We start from the raw sequence: 14,100 nt of genomic DNA on the forward strand, positions 1-14,100 counted from the left end.
CTTGTAGGGCTATGTACATGCTATAATTGATATTTCAGTTTCTTTTTTAGATACACAGAAGAGATGCATCTTCAAAACTGCTATGTTGGTTTTGATGGTGGTGGTACGGTATCTACTGATATGATATGATATGGCATTTATAACGCGCCTATACACAACTATATCAAGGAGCAACGAGGCAAGGGAGGGGGCACAAAGGGAGAACAGACAACGATCCTACTAGGCCAGGTGTCATTCAGATCGCGCAAGTGCATGGGAAGGGGGAGGGGAAAGTGCGGGTGTAGGGGGAAGGGACAGTGCAGTACATGGGAACAGAATAATAAGAATAAGTAAAGTAGCAGCCAGTAGGTGACAAGTGCAAGGTAAGTGCAGACATCAGGTGTCAAGTGCTGGTAGTTGGACTGTAGGGATACAGAAACAGTCTCCGAGTGCGGGGGTTGTCAGGCAGGCAGTGCAGGTGTGTGCGATTGGCATGGGAGGGGCCTGGGCCCGAGATCAGAGGGTGGCCAGGTAACCAGTGAAATTTCAGTTTCAGCCAGGAGGTCAGCAGGGGCGAGGAGGAGAAAAAACAGAAGCAAAGAGAAATGTTTTGAGGTGCTTCCGGAACTGGAGATGGTTTTCCTCAAGTTTCAGGGAGGCAGGCTGCTGTTCCAGAGGGAGGCCCCAGCCGAAGAAAGAGATCTACCACCAACTCATTGCTTGGAGAAGTGACTGACCCTGAGGGAGTTGGAGGCTGATGAGCGAAGAGCTCGAGAAGGAAGATATTTAGGATGAGAGAGTTGAAGATATTGAGGCCCTAGGCCCCAGAAGGCCTTGTTGTCAATGCAAAGGGTTTTGAACTTAATTATTGCAGCCACTGGGAGCCAGTGCAGAGATTTCAGTCCTGGAGAGGTACGATCCCTGGGCTTGAGACCAAGGACAAGTCTTGCAGTCCTGTCTGGATGAGTTGCAGAGGGTGGAGCACAGAGGCAGGCAGATTTAGAAAGAGGCTGTTGCAATAGTCCAGCCTTGAGAGAATCAGAGCTCTGGAGACAGTGAGCTTCTGGGGGAAGGAGAAGAAAGGAAGATTACCTCTCAGGAGGTGCAGCTGGTAGTGTGACTTCTTAGAGACGTCAGAGATGTGAGGAGAGAAGGAGAGTGTGGAGTCAAAGATGACCCTGAGTTTTTTAGCCTCACAAGTGGGAGCAGGGAGAGGGCCAAGAGAGGCCGGCCAGAGAGCGACAGAAAAGGAGGAAGCGGGTGTGCTGATGAGGAGAATCTCAGTCTTACTGGCATTAAGGCAGAGGTCATTGGCGACACACCACTGCTGGATAGCAGACGGACAGTCAGTGATGAGGGACGGAGAAGAGGTGACTCAAGGTAGCCTGGAAATGAGCTGAGTGTCATCCGCATTGCACTGAAAGTTGAGGCAGAGAACTGCAATGCAGTGATATTGATATTTTATTTCTATCGCGCTCGTACACAAGTGTTTCAGAGCGCGACAAGGCAAGGGAGGGGAGCAGAGGGGAACAAAGCAGCAATCTTACTAGGCCCAGTGACATTGCGAACGCGCAAGTGCATGGGAGCCGGGGACGGGGAAAGTGCATGGAAGGGGCAGAAGTGGAAAGTGTGAAGCAGAGGAGAAGCAGATAAATGACATTAAATAAATAATAAAGGCAACAAACAGTGGTACTGCAGCCAGCAATTTTCAAGTGCTAGGTTTAAGGCATCAGACAGGATAGGTCTGATAAGTGCAGGAATAAAAGGGGGGGGCTGTATGGGTACAGATACAGATCCCAGTTAAAGGGGTGTCCTGGAGGCAGTGCGGGAGGGAGGTAGGGTGAGCAGGTACTTGGGCCCGGAGGACAGAGGGTGGCCAGGTGCACGGTGCCAAAAGAGAACAGATCAGCAGGGGAGAGGGGGAGCGAAGGCCGAAGAAAAGAGGAAGGGCTTGAGGTGCTTCCGTAACGGGAGATGGTTCTCCTCAAGTTTTAGAGTGGCAGGGGGCTGTTCCAGAGGTAGGCCCCGGCAGAAGACAGGTCTACCCCCAGCTTGTTTCTTTGAAAAACGACTGACCCTGAGGGAGTTGGAGGTAGAGGAGCGAAGAGCTCGAGAGGGGAGGTATTTGCGGAGGGATAGCTGAAGGTATTTTGGACTCAGGCCCCAGAAAGCCTTGTGGACAATGCAAAGGGTTTTAAATTTAATCCTCGCATCCACTGGGAGCCAATGGAGAGATTTCAGGGCTGGAGAGATACGATACCAGGGCTTGAGGCCAAGGACAAGTCTCGCAGTCCTGTTCTGGATTAGTTGCAGAGGGTGGAGAGTAGAGGCAGGTAGAATTAGAAAGAGGCTGTGAAAATAGTCCAACCTAGAGAGAACCAGAGCTTGGGATACCATGAACTTCTGAGGGAAGGAGAGGAAAGACAGAGTACCTCTGAGGAGGTGCAGTAGGAAATTTAACTGGTATTGGTTGAACAGCCAGGGAGAGAGGTTAGACCCCTGGGGGACACCACAGGTAGAGAAAAAGGTAGCAGAGAGGAAGGACCCAAGTTCGACCTGGGAGGGTCGGTCAGAAAGGAAAGAGGTCAGCCAAGCCAGGGCCTGACCAGTGATACCCAGGTTATCACGGAGACATTTGAGCAGGATGGCATGGTTGACCGTGTCAGAGGCAGAAGAGAGATCAAGCAAGATGAGGACACAGGGGGTGTTAGAATCAAGGTTGAAGAGCAGGTCTTCACAGATGTTCAGGAGAGCAGTTCTGAAGCCAGACTGATGGTCATGAAGACAACCAACAGGTTCAGTGTGGAGATTAAGCTGGGAGATAACCAGCTTTTCTAGGAGTTTGCCCAGGAAGGAAGTGATGGAGATTGGGCGATAGCTAGGCAGGAGGGGTCGCAGAGGGTAGAAATTTCATCTGCGGCGAACAGGGGAAAGGCAGAGAAGGAGGGGGAGAGGTGGCTGCAGAAGGGCCAGAGGAAGAGCAGGGAGTAGAGGGAGGGAGGGGAGAGGAGGAGAGTGAGGACAGGATGTCCTGAATTTTAGAGATTTAGAGATGAAGTGAGAAGCCAGTGCCATGCAGAGGGCCTGGGAAGGGACAGGAGAGGAAGGGTGTTGAGGTTAGAGTCATACCAGGAGTTGCACTTGGCTTTGGGCTTTGGGCTTCAGGCGGATTCTCATGACAGGTGCAAGAATATCTAGAGTACCAGATATAGCAGAGTGGAGCATGGAAAGGGCTGTGTCAGGGTGAGAGTCAGCCAAAGGGGGAGGGGGAGTGACAACTGACACGCGCTTCATGGTTCGGATGACCGAGAAGGTGGGTGGCAGTGATGGAAGTGGCTTGGCCTGAAGGGTGGAGAGGCTGAGAAGGGAGGAAAGGAAAAAGTGATCACTCCAGGAGAGAGGAGTGGTGAGAGGGACAGAAAGGGGAAGGTCTGAGGAGATCAGAACATCCAGAGTCTGCCCTGCAGAGTGAGTCGGGCCAAAGGGGAGAATAGAGAGTAAGAGAGAGTCGCAGAGGTCACAAAAGAGTTCAGAGGGAGGACAGGAGGCATCCAGGTGAATGTTGAAGTCTCCAAGAAGGAGGAGTTGAGTGGTCGAGACCAGGAGTGAAGAGGAGAGGTCTGCCCACTCAGAGAAGAAGGAGGAGATTTGACCAGGTGGCCGATAGATAGTAGCCACAGCAAGGGAATGGCTAGGAGAGAGGGAGAGCCTGCAGACGAGGCATTCGAAAGAGGAGTAGGCCTGCATACTACTTACAGAGGCAGGAATCCACTTGAGGAGGATCAGGGCTACACCCGCTCTGGAGCGGTTGGACCTGGGTGCAGAGAGCATCTTGTAGCCGTCAGGGAGGAGTGTGTCAATGCTTGTGGCAGAGATGGCCGTGAACCATGTCTCAGTGAGACCGAGGGCATCAACGTCAAGTTCCTCCAGAAGGCGACAGATGTCGGAGGAGTGTTTGACTGCTGAGCGAGAGTTAAAAGTGGTAATATGGAGAAGGTTGCCATCCTTGACGGACTTCCGTGGAGGGGTACAAATCAGAGGTACGCCCTGCAGAGGTGTAGAAGGAGACTGAGGGGGGGCAGAAAGGGAAGGAGAGGGCAAGGTAGCCAAGGAGGAGGCAGCAGGGGGAGGCAAGGAAGACGTGGAGGGGGGATAGGGGACAGCAGGAGAAGAAATGAAATTGATGAGGCACGGGAAGCATCTATCGAAGAGGAGAAGGTTGGACCGAGGGCCTTGGACCAGGACGGTGCCATTCCCATAAACAATAATGATGACCTTGGAGGAGAGGAAGTAGGCCAGGAGGGCATCCCACCGGGTGCCACCTTTAATGGGAGAAGAGAAAGGAGAGAGCACAGAGACCATATGCAGGGTCCATAGGTCTGGCGAGGGAACGACAAAGAGGATGTCAGTGAGAGTTTGCCTGGAGGAGCCACTGGTATAGGTGTCAGTGATAGGGAGGCCTGGGTTGGAGACCAGGATGTCCTTTTTAAACTTCCTCCTACCAGATTTGGTGAGGAGGCAGGATAGTCGATAGAGAAGCAGTTAGAAAAAATAGGAGAGACAGAGAGCACCATAGAGTAGAAGGGGAGAGGAGAGAGAGGGAAGGGAGAGGGAAGAGGAGAGCACTAGGGAAGGACACAGGGTAGGGTGCAAGCAGATGAGACGAGACAGCGAGAAGCAAGACGGTTGTATTTGTATTTTTATTTGTAAAGCGCGCCAGGCAGGGGCGTTGCTAGGGGGAGGCTAAGGGGGCTATAGCCCCTGATCTTTTGGTTGTAGCCCCGGATAGAATCTCAGGAGCTACAGCCAAAAGACAAGCTAGCCCCCAGTCCCAACAGTTCCGACATCAGCTTAGCCCCGGGTCTTTTCCAGACCTAGCAACTCTCCTGGCGCCAGGCCCAACGGCAACAGGGCGCATAATCTTATAGAACAAAGTTACAGTTACATACAATATCAAAGGAGCTTAGCTTACCCTGTTTACAGAAACATACAGATATGAACCAATTAACAGTATGACAGCATAAGTTAAGTACAGGGCAAAATATACAATGAGACAATAAGGCAGAATGAACTCTAACTCAAAGCTAGGGACAACAGGCCGTATCAGCGATAGCGCAGTGGGTAAATCAAGTGTTTTATGCGAAGAGCCATGATTTGATTTTGTTCTTGAAAGATTGGAGAGAAGGCTCAGTTCTAATGGCGTTGGGGAGTCAGTTCCAGAGCTTGGTGGCCAGGACAAGGAAGCTCACACCCCCAGCTTTATGTAATTTGAATCTGGGCAAGGATAGGCTGTCTGTTTGTGCCGCTCTCAGGGGACGAGTAGACTTGTGGAGGATAAGGCGGTTGGATAGGTAGGAACGGGCCTTGTTGGCCAAGCACTTGTGCATCAGGGCAAGAGTTTTCAGTGAGATTCTGTGCTTGACAGGAAACCAATGTAGATTGGTTCTGAAGTCGGAGATATGTTGATGTGTAGGAATATTTAAAGTCACTCTCATGGCATTGTTCTGGGTAATTTGCAGTTTGTTAAGCAAACAGGTTGAGCAATTGGACAAGACGACGACACTCAGAATTAAAGAACCATCACAATGCACATTTTAAAACAGGAGAAAAACACTCCTAAGTTTCAGAATCCTGAGTAGAGGGAAAAAGAACTAGGTTTCAGAATGCATTTAGAAATACTGATACAGTGCAAATTTTTAAAACAGGAAAAAAACACACCTAAGTTTGAGAATCCTGTTTAGAATGCATTTAGAAATACTGATACAGTGCACATTTTTAAAACAGGAGAAAAACACAGCTAAGTTTGAGAATCCTGAAAAGAGGGAGAAAGGCCTAGATTTCACAATGCAATTATAAATATTGATACAGTGCACATTTTTTAAAATGGAGAAAAACACAACTAAGTTTGAGAATCCTAAATAGAGGGAGAAAGGCCTAGGTTTGTTTCACAATGCAATTATAAATACTGATATAGTGCACATTTTTTAAACAGGAGAAAAACACACCTAAGTTTGAGAATCCTGAATAGAGGGAGAAAGGCATAGGTTTTACAATGCAATTATAAATACTGATACAGTGCAAGTTTTTATTTAAAACAGGAGGAAAACACACCTAAGTTTGAGAATCCTGTTCAGAATACATTTAGAAATACTTATACAGTGCACATTTCTAAAACAGGAGAAAAACACACCTAAGTTTGAGAATCCTGAAAAGAGGGAGAAAGGCCTAGATTTCACAATGCAATTATAAATACTGATATAGTGCACATTTTCTTAAAACAGGAGAAAAACACACCTAAGTTTCAAAATCCTGAATAGAGGGAGAAAGGCCTAGATTTCACAATGCAATTATAAATACTGATACAGTGCACATTTTCTTAAAACAGGAGAAAAACACACCTAAGTTTCAAAATCCTGAATAGAGGGAGAAAGGCCTAGGTTTCACAATGCAATTATAAATACTGATACAGTGCAATTTATTTTTTTTAACGGGAGAGAAACACACACCTAAGTATGTGAGTCTGCTAGGTGGACAGGGGTATACAGGGAAGCCTGCGGGTCTAATCTGGATGACGACTGGCAACTGGCGTCCCCTGCGGAAACCTGCAGACACAACCAGGAGCCGCCTAAAAGGGAGCCACCCTTTGCCTAGGGGCCCTTAGCCGTGGGGCTGCCGAGCAGGGGGCTGCCTAGGGAAGGTCAGAGATAAGGAAGGAAAAGCCAATCAGGGGTGGTGGGCATGATAGGAGGCGTGTGGGAAGGAGGGGAAAGAAGCGGAATGGGAGCAGGGAACAGGGGACACGGGCCACAGCAGGAGAATAGCACACGCAGAAAAATAAATTTTCAAATTGCCTCAGAGGCACTCACCAGAGAAGTTACCAGCGCTACAGTCACCTGCTCTGCCTAGGTGGAATGGCGAGCGTGGTGACCAGCAGCCTGTTATACACCCAGCACGAGCTCACAGAGGAGGGAAGCCGATCGGGGGTGGGTGTGATCGGAGGTGGCAGAAAAGAGAGGAAAGAAGTGCAAGGGGAGAAGTTAACAGGGGATACGGGCCGCAGCAGGAGTATAACACACGCATTAAAATAAAATTTCAAATTGCCTCAGAGGCGCTCACCAGAGAAGTTACCGACGCTGCAGTTGCCCGCTCTGCCCAGGTGGAATGGCGAGCGTGGTGACCAGCAGCCTGTTACACACCGAGCACAAGCTCACGGAGGAGGGAAGCCAATCGGGGGGGTGGGCGTAATGGGAGGTGGGCAGGAATGAGGGGAAAGAAGCGTAAGGGGAGCAGGGAACAGGGACAGCTAGGCAAGCTCAGCAAGCTTTCTTAAATACTTGACAATGACAAAACAGGTACACATGAAAGAATGTAAAGTCGCATGATGAATCACCAATGTCCATCATTGCTTTAAAGATGATAAGGCAAGAACCTATAATCACTCACTGAAAATACTGTAAGCTTTTGCCCTTATTTCAGCCTCACCGATTTAAATAGTGAGGCACCAGTGTTCAGGGATCATCTTGTTTGCATGTTTCCATGTTTCCATGAATGCTTAAACCCTACTACTGTACTAATAAAGACAAACGCACGTATTCACAAAGGCACGTATGGCAACAGTACCGCACACACATGAACACACACTATCTCCCTCTTACTCTCTATCACTCTCTGTCTCTCTCTCTTTCTCCCTCTGAGCTCCTACTTCTACACTTGTGCTTGGAAAACTGGAATACTGCTAGAACCTACTTCTTGGCCTTCTACTGTACTCCCTCACTCCCCATAAGAAAGAACTTAAATGTGCCACATATACCCTCGACAACCTCTCCATATCATCTCTCACTTCTACACACTGACACCACATATCATTTCTCTATGCAAATTGTTTGAGTTGCTGCTCCTTGTCTTCAAATCTATCCATCTACTGCATCTCTGCACTCTCTTTATCTCAAACTCTGTGATCCTCCTCTCTCCACAAACATTTTGTCCACCACCCTCCGCGCGCATCCTAAAGCGCCGCTCTATGTACATCTTATTCATGTCAGTTCCGTTGGCACTGTCCCCTGTCTATGTCTCACTATACACCACCTGCAACATCTGGTATATTTGCATGCTGAGAATCATACTATATTGTATCAGCACTCTACCCATGAAATGCCTCCATCATCCGCAATGTGTACGCTGTATGCTGTTTCCATTAGAAATGACATCCTTAATGTTTAATACATGTAATTACAAATACAAATCATCTCTATGATGAGGGATAGCAGCAGAAACTGGGGGCACTTTAAAGATCACCAGTTTCACATCATTCGTAATAAGCAAATCCGTGCCTCGATTGGGGAATGGTCGTACTATATCAACATGTGTATTAAATACATTAGTAGGCTTCTTGAACATATAATGGTGGTGGCTATATCAACATACATAAAAAGGAAACATAAGGCTGTTTAGTGCCCTAGGGGACCTACAGGGTGATTTCCATTTCAGCTTTGCTGAACAGCAGGCAGTTGCATCTCATTCAGTGTGAAGGGCATCAGGACACAGTCCTAGATCAGTGATGTGATTCGAAGAAGGTGTACCATATACAGTTTAAATATAAGGAAGAGTGAAGGGGATGTCTTGTGGCCCCCCACAAACAATGAGCACGGCCCTACACGGCAGCCAGCCATGATGAGTGCATATGTGGCATTACATCTGTGGATGTGTAAGGGGGCATGGCTTCAATTGTGCTATGAAAATAAAAGGGGGATAGGCAGGGTTTATCATTTTGTAGGAAGCATATTTCAGTGTCTAGCACTTTTTGATAATGTGGAAGCCGAGAGAAATGGTATTAGCAGAACGTTTAGGCCAATGCTGCCAAGGACATGACTCTTATCAATGTTTGTAGCTGTTGGTGAGTGTCACCATTGCGAAGGTAGTGCATTCCAAAAATAATGGGATTAAATATAATCTAAACTAAGGCAACCATCATTGAACCATAATTGACTGCTTTGGATATAATTGAGTCAATTAGAATGGCCGGTTATGGCTATCTCTGGATTGCCTTCCTAGAACCTGTAGGGATCCATAAATAGGTTGCATGTTATTAGAGATTGGTGTCCCCAGGCACTGATTGATTGAGGAAATCAATGACTATGTACCTATGCAAGAGGACGTACTGCAAATCAATTATCTGTGACTGTCAGTTGATAAAGATGATATGTTCCAAACAATGAAATATTAAAATGAATACAGCTGATGTTATCCAGAATATTTTATTGGACCAACAAGGAACCAACTGCACTATTGTGCTAAGTAACATACAATAATCAACAGATTTTGGGCTAATACTCAATCGAGCTAAGGACTGTGCATTAGAATAACTGCTCTATTCTAGTGGAGGGTGATCAACCTGAAATGGTCCCACCAAGTGACACTAGCACAAGGTCACCACACAAACCACATGCATTAGACTGTGAAACCAGAGCGCTACCCCCTAATCAGTATTGAGTGTTCTTTCATTAATAGTCACATTCAAAATCATCAATGACTCATAGATTGTTGGTGCATTTCTCTTTTACAGGGTAGTCAACACGTGTTTCGACCTGAAACCACAGGTCTTCCTCAGGGCATTAAAGTCCCAATAACAGTCAAAAAATTTACAAAAATACAAACATAATGCATACAAGATATAATAATTGATACATTACCAATTATTTAGTAATCGCATATCATGTTAGGTGATGTATCCATATGTGAATTCAATGTTAACCACAACAGGTAAACATTGCGAGTTGGAGGATAGGCAGAGAAAATGTACATATATAGTATCATTAGTTGGCTCATTCCCACTACTTCATTACACAAGCAGACAGCACTAACAAAAACAGTGCTCGTCTCTGTGTCATTATATCTTATAGATATCCTAAATGAACTATGTGATCACGCGTCCACCACCATTGCACCAAAATACCAACCTACTACTAAATGTACCCGAATCTGTGTTGAAATGATTCCAGAAATATATATATAAGGAGTAAACCTAATATCCAGTAAACGTAGTGCCCAAGCTTGTATTGCACAGGTTGTGTGAATATTTGAAGACTGGTGCATTTTGCTTACATGGTAGCGATCTCGCCTAGTCAAAACGTCCGCTTCCAGGAGGCATGCGTACAGCCTGCAAAAGGTGTTTGAGAGCCTGGGAACAGATACTGCATCATGGAGTGTTTTTAGAAATTCTCATCTTTCGTTGGCCATATTAGCAGACACAACAGAAGACATGGATATTTCACTCCTCTCTCCCAGAATATCTGGGGTCACCATTAATCGGCAACTCCATGCTTGGTCCCCAGTGGGGATATTAGACTACTCAGTCTTGCTGTGACTCTTACATGCTGACAGGCTGAAAAAAGGGATTTTTGATCTCAGAAATGTTGTTACGGACTTAGGGAAGTAAGTACAAGGGCTTTGCCATCTGTGTTTTCTTGGGCATGGATTCAACATGTACAGGCTCACCATAAAGTAGAGTACATTACAAACATACCTCCTGATACATTGAATGCCACTCTACAGCTTTCTCTCCTTTCTGTGCCCCCTAGAATCCAGTTGAGTCCCACAATACATGTGGTCCAATTGTATACATAACTTTTTCAACCTTTCCTTCTCATGCCTTCCTGAGCATCTACTCGACTTAGCTCCTCCTTACCCCTACTGAATGTTTTATCATACTCCTCCTTTGCCTCTCTGACAGGCAAAAGCACTTCAACGCTATAACCCGTGGCAGGAGGCGCTTTACAAATGCAAGGTAACATAACGTAGCATAATACAATCGGAATGTGTAAATGGTTTTGCTATGAATAGAAAATAAAAACGCAGTCTTGTTCACGTGCATACAAGCAGTTTGTTAATCATATATTTACTTGTATTTGCACTTTCTTGTGCTTGTGCAACTTTTAAACTTTTCTTCTATAACATTTATCTTGTTTTCCTCAGGATAGTGACAATCTATGGTGGGATGCCTTTGCTACGGAGTTCTTTGAAGATGATGCAACATTAACCCTTTCATTCTGTTTGGAGGATGGACCAAAGCGATATAGTAAGCAGTGCATATGTATCTGGGTTATTCTGTGCCTCCCTATGATCTTATAATGTCTAGCACAGGAAGATTGATGATTTGTATCTTAATAGACAAATAATGCAGAGGAAAATGAAGATATCACAATCTGGTCGAAAGTAGATAAACTATTACATACATTTTTTTAATATTTCGTTTTTAGTGTCTTCATTCCACAAGAAATACTCAAAATGCATATGCACTATAAGATGTTACCCAGTGCGCTGAATTAAGCAAAATTGTGCAACACAAGATATCATGTTTCATTCTGGAACAATGCAATCAATTAATTGATTACATTTTGAATATTATCATCCATCTTTTTAATTCTTCTAGCGATGGATATTGGGTGATCTGTGATGTGTGCAACTATCCCCAAATGGCCTAATCTTCTTTCAATAATGTTAGACCATTGTAAATGCTTTAACATTTTAGATACTGAACTGAAAGATAGGCTAGATGTCCCCATGTATGGTATAAGGTAAAAAAAAATCCAGTCTACAATGGTTTGCGTTGCTTGTTAATAAAAAAAGCCCCCATGTCAAATTAACAATGGTGGGTGTGATGTGGCTTTTGGACAATGAAGATTAATGCACACTGGGAGAGCTGAGCTCAAACCACTCATATCCCGGCAACCTAATGTGGTCCTAATGTTTTAGTGGTGTTCTATAGGATGGAATGAAGTTAATTATAGACCAGAAGAACGTCTACATACTAAGACCTATTACACTGTTTATTTACCGCACAGCCCTGCCATGTGTGGTGTATACTTTCTAAATGATCTCTTCTATGACACACATCACTTCTGGTTGTTCTCTGCCTTCAACTCTGTTTGGCACATATTCTGAAACAGACTGACACCCAAATATCCTTACCTCTGATGAAATCCCAAATGGGGTGCAGCAGGGGGGAGGAGTCTTCGGCAATCAAACAATGGCGGAGCTGGTCAATGGCAAAAGACATCAGAGCTGAGGAGCAGTGATTTAATTGCGCTCAACCAAGGACACACATATGGTAAAAGGCAATCTTAGACCAACCAGTGTTTTTGGAAACTTCCAGTGCTGGAAATACCAGGAATCCCCTCCATGGAGTCCTTTGCGACTCCATGGAATGGGAATTTACTGCTGTTGCCAGCACCTGGGCTATCCTGGTAATACCAGGATATCAGGCGCCGGTAACAGTAGGGTGAGTTTCCCGATATCCACTGGAATTACCAGTGGGATACCAGAAAACCCGTAATGACCCCCATTGTTTCCAGTACATATATATCGAGGTTCAAGATCTCTTTTTTTCGGCTAAGCCATGTACTGATTTTCAACATAAATGAGAGCAATGGACCATGCTTTTACTCATCCCCAGTGGACTAGGATTCCTATCTTCTATTTTGAATGTCTCAGAAATACTCAAATGAAATATGCACAATCTAAAATACACATCGGGTGTCATTGGTCACCACAGATGTTATATAGAGCAGATGCTATATGCTGGAGGTATGGAAACCCAGAGACAGACATTGTACATGTTATATGGTCTTGCTCTCTCTTGCACTCCTGTCAGTTTATTGACTCTGGATAATATTGCTCAAAAGAAGAGGGAAACTAGACTGATTATTTCACATAGTCAGATATGCCCTTATTGACCACACACTGGGGAAGAAAAAAATCATAATAGCTCTGTCCACTTGGTAACTTCTGTATATTGAGAATTTTCAAAATGACTATTTGTCTCACCTACAAAAAATAGCAAAGGACGATGGCACTCACAGCTTCCATTGAACAGGTTGTTAACAGAATACAAGATCCAGCCTTTGCATACATTGAAGTTACCATGGAATTCTTGATTAACTTACAGGATGATAGATGTATTAACAAGTGAAAATCTATTTGATATGGAATACAAATCTTTACACCTCTGCTTTCTTATACATGTAGTCTGCCTCTTCATACTATGGGAAATTCATTACATCAGACATGTCCTTGATGCGTCTATTGGCTGGTGGATGCCACATGTTTCCCTCTTCTAAGTTACAATGTTCTCACTGTTCAGATTACTTTTCGGAAAATGTAAGCAGACTTAAGGTATTTTTTTTTGTATTCATGTCTTGATTGATTTGATGGCATCCAGACACATTGCGTGATGCTCACAATAACCCTCAAATAGAGGATTATTAATTTTATGAAATTATTTCTTGGTTTATATGGTTAAATAGTGTTATCCTGAATAATCTACTGTTGTCGTTTGTGTTTATTTAACAATGAGATATCATGTTTGCATTGTTTAATATCTTGAAAAGCTTAATATAAATATTTATAAAAAAGTGGGAGGTACAACATGCTAAAGTATTCTCCCAAAGATGATGCTACAGATCAGATAGAAAACAGAAGACATTGGAGCTTAGCATCCTAATGCTTTTGCTATACTTTTCTTTTACATTCTGCACACTTATATTGCTACAACTCAATAGTGACTCTTTAATAGGGGTTTGCTTTAAAAGAACATATCAGAATCTGGGCCACTAGTTAATATTCATTATATTACTACAATCTTTGTGAAGTGCAGGAGAGCTATTATGTACCAGAGGGGAATGCAATGACTGGCCACAAATGTGTTACATGGAATGCCAATACCTTAAATAGCCCTATCGAGTGGTAAAGGTGTTTTCATACCCTGGGGTGTGGCATACACAGTGCACAGTGCAGCTGTGTAACATATATACACTGACATCTAATGCCCCACAGTTGTATCATAGATTTTCACAACACGTTCAACGATCACAAAGATGACTGGTTGGTTTAAGTGAAAAGACACTAATAATGTTATTGACAATGGGAAAGTGGATCACTATGCCCCTTTCCAGTGCCTGGAGCTTGCATCACATTACATACAGGAATTATACATTGCAATTGATAGTTGCATGTGTGGTTAAAATACAGGCTTGTAGAAGAATGCTGTGTTCTACAAATCATTAGTTATTAATCTGTGCCTGCACGCCACTGGTGCATTTAAAGTAATTCAAGGAGATTCGGCAA

General features: G+C 44.7%; 1 protein-coding gene across 2 annotated transcripts in view; it reads left to right on the forward strand.

The window, feature by feature from the left end:
- Positions 1 to 14,100, forward strand: part of LDB2 (LIM domain binding 2) — a 1,443,494-nt gene that overhangs the window by 471,455 nt on the left and 957,939 nt on the right. For both annotated transcript variants that reach the window (XM_069631913.1, XM_069631914.1), the window contains exon 2: positions 10,951 to 11,053. In XM_069631913.1, coding sequence (XP_069488014.1) covers positions 10,951 to 11,053 — 103 coding nt within the window. The remainder of the gene's footprint in view (positions 1 to 10,950; positions 11,054 to 14,100) is intronic.

This window comes from Ambystoma mexicanum, chromosome 6q (assembly GCF_040938575.1).
Source record: "Ambystoma mexicanum isolate Mex_15411 chromosome 6q, UKY_AmexF1_1, whole genome shotgun sequence".
Lineage (NCBI taxonomy): Eukaryota > Metazoa > Chordata > Amphibia > Caudata > Ambystomatidae > Ambystoma > Ambystoma mexicanum.